The sequence below is a fragment of the Corvus brachyrhynchos genome, unplaced genomic scaffold (assembly GCF_000691975.1).
Source record: "Corvus brachyrhynchos isolate BGI_N302 unplaced genomic scaffold, ASM69197v1 scaffold262, whole genome shotgun sequence".
NCBI lineage: Eukaryota > Metazoa > Chordata > Aves > Passeriformes > Corvidae > Corvus > Corvus brachyrhynchos.
Genome location: NW_008236626.1, coordinates 3,468,889 through 3,481,237, shown reverse-complemented (window position 1 = coordinate 3,481,237; position 12,349 = coordinate 3,468,889). Strand labels below are relative to the sequence as shown.

Genomic DNA, 12,349 nt, shown 5'->3' with positions numbered 1-12,349 from the left:
TCTCTTCCTTGTCTTCTTTCTGCATTGGCAGAGCATCTTGGATTTGAATTAAAGGGTATGGAACAACCATTCATTTATTAATCAGAAGCCATTAAGAGCTTCCCACATTATATTTATGGCTTTAATGGGATGATTAAAAAATCAGCTATTCTGTTCTCTTCCCTGGCACCAAGATAGATGTTTGGATTGAAAAAAACCACCAAAACATCAACCAAAACCAAAGCAAAGCAAAGCACAAATTCTAAATGCAAACCTATAAAAATGCACGTGTATTTTTAGCAGCACTTTTTTCTTTGTTCCAAGCAGCGGCGTGGTGTGCGTGGCATGACTGGGATGTTACGATTGCCATACGTCTCCATTCAACATGCTTTTGTGTATTTAACTGAAAAGCTGGAGTCTGTGTCCATCCAAAAGGTTGCCTTGGGGAATGGGCAGGCATTCCAGGAATGGGAAGACAAGTTCTAGAACTATCAGGGCTTTTCTAGGAACTGCCATCCCGGACACACTAACCTCCACCGGATCCTGCAAAGAGTCAAGATGGGCTTTGCCGTTCCTCCTCCCGAAATCTAGCAGCTCATTTTGGTCCTTGAGCAGGATGAAATTGTTCCAAGAAAGATGGCATGAGACAAGTTAGCCTAGAAAATTATCCCAAGGAAGTCAGTAGCTGCCCATGGGAGTGGAGGGTGTAATGCTGAGCACCCCGGTGGCAAGCTTGGGAAAACACTGCAGTAAGTCAAATGCTTTTAAAAATATCCCCTTTGGGCATTTACCTGCTCCTGCCCAGTTGCTCATAACCATATTATTTTCCTTCCATTCTCCTCAGTCTGGTCTTAGATATAGATCAAGTTATCCTTTGAATAAGTAGTGGGGAAATCAAATCCTTGAGGCAAGGTTTCCCTGGAGTGTACAAACCAAGAGCAGGGAGGGCTGCTCAGGTGGGAGCAGAGAGATTGGGCAACCTGGGATGGTGGAAGGTGCCCCTGCCCATGGCAGGGGGGTTGGAACAAGATGAGCTTTGAGGTGCCTTCCAACCCAAACCATTCTAGGATTCTGTGATGATTCCAGGATTGATCACTTAAAAGCATTGACCTGGCAGCATCAGCTAGAGCAGATCTTCACATGAGGATACTTCAATTCCCTTTGCTAGAGGTATGGGGACACCAGTATTTCAGCTGAGGATCCTAACTTGCCTTCTGAGGTCCCTGAGATGGAGGGACATTCCCTAACTGAAGCTGGAGAAATCTATCTCCTCTAGGTTTTGCATGCCTGATCCCCCAGGACTGGAGTGCAACCCCCAGCAGTCCTTCCCCGATGCAGAAAATGTGTGAATTTTGTAGTCAGGGCGCTTCAGAGAAAGCGGTGCTGCTAATGCTAATACACTTAAACGAACTTTAAAACGGAGGATTTTTGACATCCCTTTTTTGTTGACCTCTTGTCCTTCTCCTCATCCATTCTCAATGTCACCACAGAACCGCACACATCCTGTTCCCAGTCTGCAGCCGTCTCTCCTCTGTCATTCGTCTGTCACTGTCATGCCTTGCTGGGACACCGTGGCTGGACTGTGACTGTTGGCATTGTGTGGCACCCCATGGTTTGTTCATAGCTGTAAAGTGCTGTAAAGTGCCGATGCTGCTGCTGCTGAAGACGTGGTGTTTGTAGAGCGTAGAGACACAAACGGACGAGCCCTGCTCTGGGATCTCACCTGCCCAAATACAAAGTTGCAGCGTGCACTCTGTTCTTTCCTTTCTGTTGTTGTTGAGATGGTTTTGTGCAGCATGAAGATACTGTTATTGAGCATCAACTTTAATGAGATGGTGGGAGCCAAGCTAAATTACTATCAGCAGATCATTCAATTTTTAGTTTGCAGCAGTGATGCACAGCCTCACACTTCACTGCTTCATGTAGCAGAGCTGTCAGCTCGAGACAGAGAGGCCAAATCTGCATTGCTGACCAACTGAAACATTCCCCGTGCAATTCAGGTGAAGGTTCAGGACAGTCAGACACGCCAGAGTCAGGGTCTCATACCGACATGATCACCAGAACAAAGGCTGGGATTTGAGCCTTGGCCAAAGAATTTTGTCCTGTTATAGGTAAAAAAAAACCAACCCAAACAACCAACAACAACAACAAAAAACCCAAACCAAAATAACCCCCCGTAGTTTTAATGTCTTTGCTCTTTCTTCCTCCTCCACGATTCAAAGGGAATGATTTATACTTAGGTAAAAAAGTCTTTGTAGCAAAAAACACTGCTGGTGAAGAATCTTTGGAAAAATTGGCTTGATGGATGAGTCCATGCTGAAAAGTGACCTCCCTCCCAGCCTTTTTGGGTTTTTTTGTTAGTTTTTGCCCAGTGCCATCCATAACCAGGATGTGATCCCAGCTGGTTTTCCTAATTTATGTAAAATCTCTAAAACTCCTGTCTGAAGGAGAGAGCTGTACAACTGTAATCCAGGTCCCAAAGATGTGCAAGAGTGAGAAAACGTGTCTGCCATGGTTGTGATGCCTGGAATAGGGCACCCATACAAAAGAAACATGTCATTGAAGGAGAAGTTTCACCCCAGAGTGTGTTCTTCCCCCATTCCAGCTCCACCTGGTGCCTTATAGGGGAAAAAAAAGACCCACAAGAATGCTTTGTATTTTGCATCTTCATGCCAGGGTTGTCTTACTTCCCAGCCCTTGTTCACCAAACCTTTCTCCATTCCCATTTTGAGAGTTAGAAAGAGGTAGCACATTTTTCCTAGCACCTTTTTTTCTCCAAAAATACTTTTTCCAACCTAGAAAGGCAAGCTGAAATTGTTCTAAATATGCAGTTGTCTGGAATGTTTCCTTGCTTCCCGCTCACTTTTTTTCCCTGAAGTCCAGTCCCAGGGGTTTCTGGGACCAGACCTGTTTCTCTTCTGGTTTTGTATTTGAGTGTTTGGTAGCACAGGGGTATCACGGGGTCTGTTCAAGGCATTTTGAGTGGTGTGGTAAAGCACACTGAGCACATTCAACCATGGCATGACCTTTACTGCCTAATCTAGACGAAAAAAAATTCAATGAATATTAAAGAAGGCACAAACCCCAATAACTTTAACACTAACACATAGTGTGGGGGCATGAGGACATCGTTCATAGCTGCTGAACTGAAACACTCATGGCAGCTCAGCACTGAATCCTTCTCTCAGTCATCCAGCTGGAGAACCAAACTGCCTCTGCTGCTCTCAGTGGAGCTTGCTGGATGTCACATCTGCTCTGCTGTAGCCATGGAGGAAGAGGTGTCCTTGCCATGGTGTTGCTGCCTAGGTGCAGTACAGTTACACTCCAAGCGAGATCCAAGCATTTCCTGGGAGCTCTGGTTGATGGGAATCAATCACCTCACTTCCAGCACGGTCTGGGTTTTGATGCAAGTGACTGGCTCTTCTGGTTTGAAAGGTAGCCCGTGACACATGCTGGTATTTGAGAGAGGCAGCAGCAAGCTGCTTACGTTTTGTGTGTGCCTCTGAGTTACCTGGTGCAATGGAATCAATCGCCTCCTAGGCTTTCATTAAAAATCCATAACTGGTTCCTACAGTCTGATTACTCCACTCCCTTTTTTTCTTTGCCTGACACGCTATCACTTTTCCATCCTCATGCTGCTTTTTGACTGTTCCAGGATGTCCCTTTCAGCACCTACATGCTTTGGGGCCTGCTGCTCGGTGGTCCTCCCACACCACCCAGCTCCAGGGCATGCAGCTGCTGCAAGGCATGGGCATCCTGAGCCGGGCAGAGCAGAGCCTATGATAAGGGATCACAGGGTGTGTGTGCTCATGGTGAGTGGGGCATGCTCCAGGGCTTCTGTGCTAGGTGACCAAGGCACCGGAAAGGGGTGGATCTGCTGGAAGGAAGAGGAGATTTTTGGGGCTTTTTGAGATTAGTCACTGTGGGAAAAGAAGGGAAGGTGAGAAGTGTGAGTGCAGAAGGGGTGAGCTACCGAGTGAGAGAGGGCAAAGGCACAGGGAGACACAAAGAGTCTTTTGAGGGGTGAGTAAGTTTGGGCCAGCTGGGCTCAGGCCTGGGGCAGCTATTAGATGGGCAGTGGATTGGTAGGAGGTCTGCCCAAGCCCTGTCCTCTGTCTCACCCCACGCAGTGCTGGTTCCTGTGCAGCCAGACGCAGCCCTGGTGCTGGAGCCCATCGGTAACCGGTTCCTTTCTCTCCATTTGCAGAAGCAGAAGAGCTCTACCAGAAGAGGGTTTTAACCATCACGGGAATCTGTGTTGCCTTGCTTGTGGTGGGCATCGTCTGTGTGGTAGCTTACTGTAAAACCAAGTGAGTATGGGGGGCTGGCAGGCAAGAACTGGCCAGAGGTTAGTGAGTGGCAGTGTTCATGTTCCACACTTTCGTGCTTTTCACCCAAATGCAATTTTCAGGAGATGATGTGCTGTGGTACCCCCAGGAAGGTCTCATGCAGGAGGCTTGTGAAGCTGTCTACCAGGCTGTGTCTCAATAGGATGTTTTCCTGGCACCATTTGCTTATCCCCTGGAACAGCATCAGTTGGCCCAGCCAGGTGATGCTGTGTTACAGGCAAAAGCTGGCCCCCAAGCCAGCAGCTCAGCTTCTGCCAGCAGAAGCACACTGGGCTGTTGTTCAGGAGCTGTGGGCTCAGCTATGTACATTGCAGGGACTTTTGGAGCAATTCTAATGGAACAGGAGACTTGGGAACCTCTTTTATGGTCAGCCTTCCCTGCCTGGACAGCAGTTTTTGCTCTACTCTGCCTGCACCTCAGTTCAGGGTGCCCCTGGGACTCTGTGGGTCTCGTGGAGCAGTGTCCCACCATGGGCATGGGTAGGCTTTGGCACTTTGTCCTTAATGCAGGACAGGTCAAGTGCTTTGTCACCAAGGCCAAGTCAGGACTCCCCCTTTTCCTTCTCTCCACTCTTCTCCTCTGCTGCCAGCTGGCTCTGCTGCATTGTACTGGGCCTTGTCTTGAAAAGGGGACCCTGGACCCAGCTTCCCAAATTGTCCATGATAAGAGAAGTTCACCTTTTGTTCAGAAAGGCAGTAGGAGGTGTTACGTGTTGCACGCTTTGTTTCTTGTTGTTTGCAACTTTCCGCAAACACCATTGGAACATTCACATGTCCAAGATTTGCCTTTTCTTTCATCTCTGGGGGCAGAGAGCCCCATGAGAGAAGTGTTCCTAATAGATTTTTTCTGTTCTAAAGGAAACAAAGAAAACAAATGCATAACCACTTGCGGCAGAACATGTGTCCTGCTCATCAAAACCGGAGCCTTGCGAACGGGCCAAGCCATCCACGTTTGGATCCTGAGGAAATCCAAATGGCTGATGTAAGACCCTTTGTCTCCACCTCCCTGCATGCTGCTGAGGGGCTCTTTTCCACCAGGGATTTGACATGGATGTGTATCCTTACACACCTGCGTGCGTATGTGTGAGGAGAAAAACGCAAACAAACTTGGGCAAAAAGATAAGATAGACATGCATAGAAACATTTCCAAAACCAACCTCTGAAGGGAAATGTGATTTTGCTTTGAAGTACAGGATGAGATTCGGACATTTGGGATAGGCTTGTTTTGATTAACCAAGTGTGACCTGATTTCCACTAGGAGAGATGTTCCCAGTGTTTCCTGTTTATTATGCTATCCTGTCAAGTCCCACTTTGCGGGATGACAAATGGTTTATTATGCTATCCTGTCAAGTCCCACTTTGCAGGATGATAAATAGGATCAGCGCGGCAGTGACCAGAGACACCGTGGTGAAGCACATCATGGTGATGTGGTCAGCTGTCCATCAGCCCACCTGCCCACGCCAAGGGTTCTGTCCTGGGCAAGGTGGCGAGTCCTGGTGGGATGCCACTGTCACACCAATGAGAACAATTTAAGTCTCTTTAGGACAGGATCCAGAGGGCAGTTCGGCCACTCTTGTGACTTCAGTCGCATGAGATTCCCATCAAACCCCGTGAACTCAACAGGGCCATCAGTGGGCCTAAGTGCCTTGCTGAACCAGGGCCTTGAAAGGGGTCAGAAAAAGGGATGGGGGAGGCAGAGCCAAACAAGAAGTACTGTTAGAAATGAGTCCAATGAATCACCTGCAGGCTCTGTTGGGTCACCCTTTGGGTGTTAAAATTCAGCTAGGTTGGATCCCAGCCATGAAGGATGGGGGAAAGGGAGTTCTAAGAACCACAGCCCTCTGGTCCCATAGTACTGACTCTCCCAGAGAGCTTAGTGTCCCTGTGAAAAGCAGGACTGGCTGTTAGATGAAGGAGTATCTCAGATAAATATTTGGATCACATCTGGTGTTTCTGTAGGACTCACCTGTGACAGATTTCACGTTGTTCTCTTTTTGCTGGTACTCGGTCAGGTGCCTGCTGTGGGCAGAGAGGTGTCTCTGCTCAGTAGCTACACGTGGTACCACTGTCCTCTGGGGAACCCCCTGGCTCTCCAGACCCTTCTGCAGTCCCTGGACCACAGCCCTCTTCCAGTGCTCAAAGTGAAGGGGCACAGAAGAGCCTCCACTCTCCTTGTCCCCTCCCGTAGGGTGCAGACCTTCTGGGTTCACTCAGTCCTCACCTGATTTCATCAGAAATAATCAGGCCACTTAATTTTTCTTCAGCATCAGGTGGCTTCACAGACGGGTGGCTGATCTGTGTGGTTCTTCATATTTTGCAGTATATTTCTAAGAATGTTTCTGCCACTGAGCATGTGATCCGAAGGGAAACAGAGACAACCTTTTCGGGAAGTCACTCCTGCTCCCCATCTCACCACTGCTCCACAGCCACTCCAACGTCCAGCCAGAGGTGATGTATACCATTTTCTCTGGATCTTTCTCCTGCTATTTGCCATAGGATGGTGTGAGATTCTAAGGTTTTCCTTTCACTTCCCTTTCTGTTTTCACTTGGTGTTTGGCTCTGTAGTGGCATACAGGCCATGTCCACCCTGCAGGACTTTGCAGGCACAGCTGGTTAGTGAGAGGTATGGAAAAGTGTGTTCCTTGACCTGCAGGGAGGTGCCAGCAGGATCCTGCAGCACTGACAGAGCTGGAAAACAGGAGGAAATGAACCTGTGCTTCCATGCTTTGCACAGACCCAAACGGGAGGATGCATGTAGGAAAGGTTTTGCAGGTTTGTGTTTGCAGCCACACTGGACATCTGAAGTACTTCATTAAGCACACACAGGTTATCTGTTTCATATTTAAAACGTATTTGCCTTGTGGGAGACAAAGTACACAAAACACCACAAAATGTTTTGATCGGTTCCTCAGAGTCAGGGTCTGACTTGGAAGTCACAGGTTTCGACCAGAAAGAAAATGCTCTTGTGCAATTTATCAGCCTCAGGTGGTGGCACCTCTTTCACTGGAAGTCATTCTGAAGCTTTTGGGAAAAGTGAGTCTAGCAGGAAAGTACCAATCATGCTTGTGACACAGGATGAGACATATTTTTTGTTTTCATTTCAAAATAACCATTGGGGAAAGAACAGCACAGCTTGGAACCTGGATCTTCTCAAGGTTTTTGAGAACATTTAAATTGCAGATGGATTTCCCTATTTTTATCATGTCCAGAAGAGTTCTTCAAATGGCCTAAAGAAAGTCCTGTGTTGTTTTGAGTTTGGATGTTCCAGTTCCTCCTCTTAGACAGCTCTTGTGCTTCTTCCAGAGACTGGTTTTCCTTGGAGATCACTTGCCTTTGATACAAGTGGCTCACATCCTTCATTAGCCTGATGGGGTTGCCAGCTAAAGCTCATAGATGGCTCCAGGCAGGTTTCCTTAGGGTCCAGGCATTCCTCAGGGTTGAGCAAGTACTCTCAGTTACAATGGGCAAGATCAACTTCAGATGTTGAACTTGGGTTTTCAGGTGAATTCCTCCCCAGATTCCTCTGGCTATACCCACAGCAAGTAGAGAGGGAGCCAGGGATGACTTGATGCGCTGGGAATGACTCCTTTTCCCAGGGAAATCCCACTCCTTGTGAGCTAGATGATACGTTTTCCAGGTTTTTGTGCATTCATACTCTTCAGCCCAGCCCAGGTTAGGTGTGTGCGAGCTTAAGCCAGGTGCACAGAGGCTCCTGTGCCTGCAGAGCTGCACCTTGCTGGCCTTCCATACTCACTTCAAAGGCCTGGGCCATCCCTGGGCACCTTCTGAAGATGCAAAGGTGTGTCTGGAGGGCAGCATTACCTCATGACAGCTGTAGGGAGGAACCTACCTTGTGTAGCTTCTGGTCCTGGCTACCTGCCACCTCATTTTCCTGAGTCAAGTGCAGCAAGCAGGTGCTTCTTGAAGTCACGCCAGAGGCAAACTACTGGCATAATCAGGCTCCATTTTAGTCCATCAGCGCCTCTAATGAGGACGCTGTTTGAAGTTATAAATGAGCATGTGCCTGGAGCCATCAATAATTAACAAGTTCTTGGGAAGTCTTAATGAGGGCTGCTCTCCTCTGTAAACCCCCACCCAAAAGTCCTCCACCCACACAGCTCCATCTGGCGCAGTTTGGGCGTTCAGAGGGGTTGCTCTAATGGATCATGTATTTCTGCAATGGTGGGGGTCAGCGTGGTGGCCGTGGCAGCAGTGGGACCCCAGCGTGCAGGTGGCCCCGCGTGTCCCCGGTGAGTCCTTGTGGGATGTCCTCCTTGCACCAAGACTGGGGCAGGTGGGGCTCCAACTGCTCAGCACATCATAGTCTTTGTCTAGCACCTTGAAAGTGTTTTGCTGCCAGAATCTTTGGTAGACTTTGCTCTGCTAATTTTGAGTGGCTTCTCCTGGCTCCTCTCTGGTAGCGATTCCAAAGGGGCTGTCACTTGGCAGTGCAGGTGGCACATTTGAAGGAACTTGGCTGACTTGCCTTGGCATAGCCAATGTGTTGTTCCACACCCAGAACACTTTGCAAGCACAAAGCAGAATTGCCCTGGCCTCTCTCCAGAGGCTGTCCCATCCTCCTCCCAGCCTTTTATGCAGTGGTGGGATAAATACCTGCTATTGCATTGGTTTACTTTCTTTGTCCTCTAATGGCATCTCCCAGAAGGAGCAAAGAAAGGCAAATCAAAGGTAGGGTTGGGAATCTGGGCATCCCTGGCCAGATGTATCCTAATGAGAGAGAGAGAGAGAGAGAGAGAAGGGGGACCCCAGTGCAGAGGTGCAGAGCTGAGCGTGAGCAGTGCCTGTGTGCAGGTCTTTGGAGACGAGCTGGGTGGGGATTCCTTGCTCACTGTCCATACGGGCTTTGCTCCACAGACACGAAAGCCACACCTGGAGCTTGGAGCGAACAGAGAGTCTGACTTCAGATTCCCAGTCTGGGATAGTGCTGTCCTCAGTGGGAACCAGTAAATGCAACAGCCCTGCGTGCGTGGAGGCACGGGCTCGCCGCGGGGCCACCTTCTGCATCGAGGACCAGCGGAGGCCCACGACGCAGTACCGCGACTCGGTGGATTCCCTGCGGGACTCACCCCACAGCGAGAGGTCAGACCCCACTGCTTGGTGCCACCACAGCACAGCAGAGGCAAGCCATGCCTCTGTGCCAAACCCAAAAACGTTTGCCTTTGCCAGCCCTAGAGCAGCAGTGCCATGGTAGAATTGGGGAAACTTCAGCTCTGGTCCTACCAGAGGAAGCCACTACGCCAGGAGGCCGCTCTGGTCGGGGCAGCAGCCAGCTCTGCACCCTGCTGGCAATGTAGGTTTGGAGCACAGGGATGACAGGAGTGGAATATGCCTGGCTGCAGTCAGCAACTGAGAGAACACCCTGGGCAGCTCCAGCAGGGTCTGGCCCTCAGGTACCTGGGGAAAAGGTGTCTGTCCTCAGCACAGTCCTGGATGGCCAGGTGAGAGGGTGCTGCATGTGGGCACAGCCCTGGGACACGACTCGGTATGACCCAGCTTTCCAAGGAACACAGCTGCAGAGCTGAGACACCAGCAGAGGCAGTAACAGTTGTCCTCTCCCCAGTCTGGTTCCTCATGGAGCAGAAGCACATCTCCACCCTTGCTCCAGCCCTTTGCAGGTAGCCATGAGTGACTCTTGGTGGCCACATGGTCGCTTTTGGGCAGTTACCCTTCAAGGCAGTGGAACTTGTCCATGGGGCAGAGGAGAAAGGCAGCATCTCCTGCTCTCATTCCTGTTGCTGGTCCATTCAGGCAGGCTGACCCAGCTCCTATGGAGATCTCATACATCACAAAACACAAGGGTAAAATGGCCCGGGATGAGTGAGGGAGCCTGGGCAGGTGGAACTGGGCAGAGACACCATTGGGAATGTCAAGAGGAAATAAGATCTGCTCCTTAGAAAGAGGTGATGCTGAAGGAAGGGCTGTTTGGAGAGGGGCTAGACCAGACCAGTGAGTGACCACACTGATGTTTTCACTGGAGTAGATGAAAGTGGTAGGTGGCTTCTTGAGACACAAGATTTTTGCTAAGTCAGAGAAAGCAATGCCCAGGGTTTCCCCATCTGCGGCCTGAGCAGGGGGAGGGAATTCCAGGGACCTTCCTCAGAGACATGCCTGGCAGCTCCAGAGGGAACAGAAAGCAGCTGTCAGGCAGATGAGAGGCAGTGAAGCCGTGACTCAGCCCGCTGGGAGATGCTGCGGGGTTTGCAGCGATGCAGAGTGGGAATTGTGCACCGAGTCCCTCGGGAGAAGCAGCTTGGGGATGTTCAGCACATGCTGCCCAAGTGCCCATTGAAGCCAGCAGCTCACCCTCCCTCGGCACAGCAGTGCGAGGTCCCTCCACGAGCAGGTTCACTGGAGGCCTCGTGGGTCCCTGGGCCAGGTGCTCAGCCCGGCGCGGGCTCAGCTGGTGTTTTTTGGGGTTGTTCGGTGTCTGAACAGAGGCGTTGCTTTTCCAGGTACGTGTCGGCCCTGACCACACCAGCACGCCTGTCGCCTGTTGACTTCCACTACTCGATGACCACGCAGGTGCCCACCTTCGAGATCACCTCCCCGAACTCGGCGCACGCCGTGTCCCTGCCGCCGGCGGCCCCCATCAGCTTCCGCGTGGAGGAGCAGCAGCCCCTCCTGCGGCGGTACCAGCTCCCCTTCCAGGACACGCAGAGGTACGACAGCTACTACCAAAGGAAGACCTACCTAAACGACAGCATGGGGAGCCTGCCCTCCAGCCCCTTCCGCATCACAGAGGACGACGAGTACGAGACGACGCAGGAGTATGTCACAGCGCTAGAGCAGCCAAAGAAAACAGCCAGCAGCAACAGGCGGTGGAAAAAATCCAAACTGAACGGGCACATCCCTCACAGAGCCAGAGCCGTCCGGGACTCCTTCTCCTTGAGCAGCGCCTCTTACAGCGAGTCTGACGAGGAGCTGGTGGCCGAGAGCACGCCGTTCCTAAGCACTCAGAACAATGAGGCGGCGCACACGGAGTCGCCGCCGCTGCACCGGCCGGGCGACAGCCGGACTCACTACTCGTGCCGCGGGCACAGCGCGCACGGCGACGGCGGCCGCGGCAGCCTCAAAGCGGACCCCGACCCTCTCTAGGCTCCTCCCGCTGCTCCCGCAGCCGTAACCCGCACGGAGGAGGCCGAGAGGAGGGAGGCGAGACGAGACAAAACAAAAACACAAAACAAAACAAATAAATATTTTTATTTTATATAAAAGAGGGGGAAAAAACCCAAAAAATATAACAAATAAAAATGTTTTATTTTCATTTTAGCAAAGTTGTCTTATAATAGCTAACGACAATGACTTTTTTATAGGGAATCTCTATTTATATGTAATGTCTTGATTTACAGCTTCGGAGAAAAAAAAAGTAAAAAAAAAAAAAAAGAAGAAGAAGAAGAGAAAACAAACAATAAAGTTGAAAAAAAGTGGGCCAATTTTTGACTACTTAAAAATAGAAAACAAAACTATCGTGGTGCCTTTTGCTGTATGCTAGTGCTGGGATTCATGCCGAGGATTCTGTTTCAGTAGCATTTTTAAGATCATAGATTTTTGTTTGGGAGACAACCTGTCAAAAGGGCGCTCTTCTGTTGGAAGAAAACAGCCTTGCCACTTTGCCCCGTACCCTGCTATTAATGATCTTATTCTTTAAAGTATTGTTTAAACACACATTAAGGACATGAGTGGGAGCATTTCCATTATCATGTCTAACGAGGATGTGTCTTGCCCTGTAAACTACTTGTATTTTCACTTAAATCAGGAGAAAAAGAAACCCAACAGCACCGTGCTGAAATGCAGAAATAACGTTTCTTTTGCCACACAGGTAGAAAGAGAAAACCAAATGGCGCAGCAGCAGCAGCCCTTACAATACAGCTCTCAACCTTTGGCCATCTCACCGGTGGGTCTGGAGCGGGGCTGGCACAGGTTCGTGGTGAAGCGAGGCAGACACCCCTGTGACCACGGTGGGTCACACCCGTCACGTACCCTTGAATCCGGGTCGCTGAG

General features: G+C 50.1%; 1 protein-coding gene across 1 annotated transcript in view; it reads left to right on the top strand.

Annotated features, from left to right (window-relative positions):
• NRG2 (neuregulin 2) overlaps positions 1-11,745 on the top strand; it is an 83,609-nt gene extending 71,864 nt beyond the window's left edge. The window contains 5 exon segments of the mRNA XM_017726558.1: positions 4,187-4,289; positions 5,186-5,309; positions 6,648-6,775; positions 9,203-9,427; positions 10,801-11,745. Of these exon segments, the coding sequence (XP_017582047.1) occupies positions 4,187-4,289; positions 5,186-5,309; positions 6,648-6,775; positions 9,203-9,427; positions 10,801-11,443 (1,223 nt within the window). The 3' untranslated portion in view covers positions 11,444-11,745.
• The last annotated feature ends 604 nt before the right edge of the window (positions 11,746-12,349 follow it).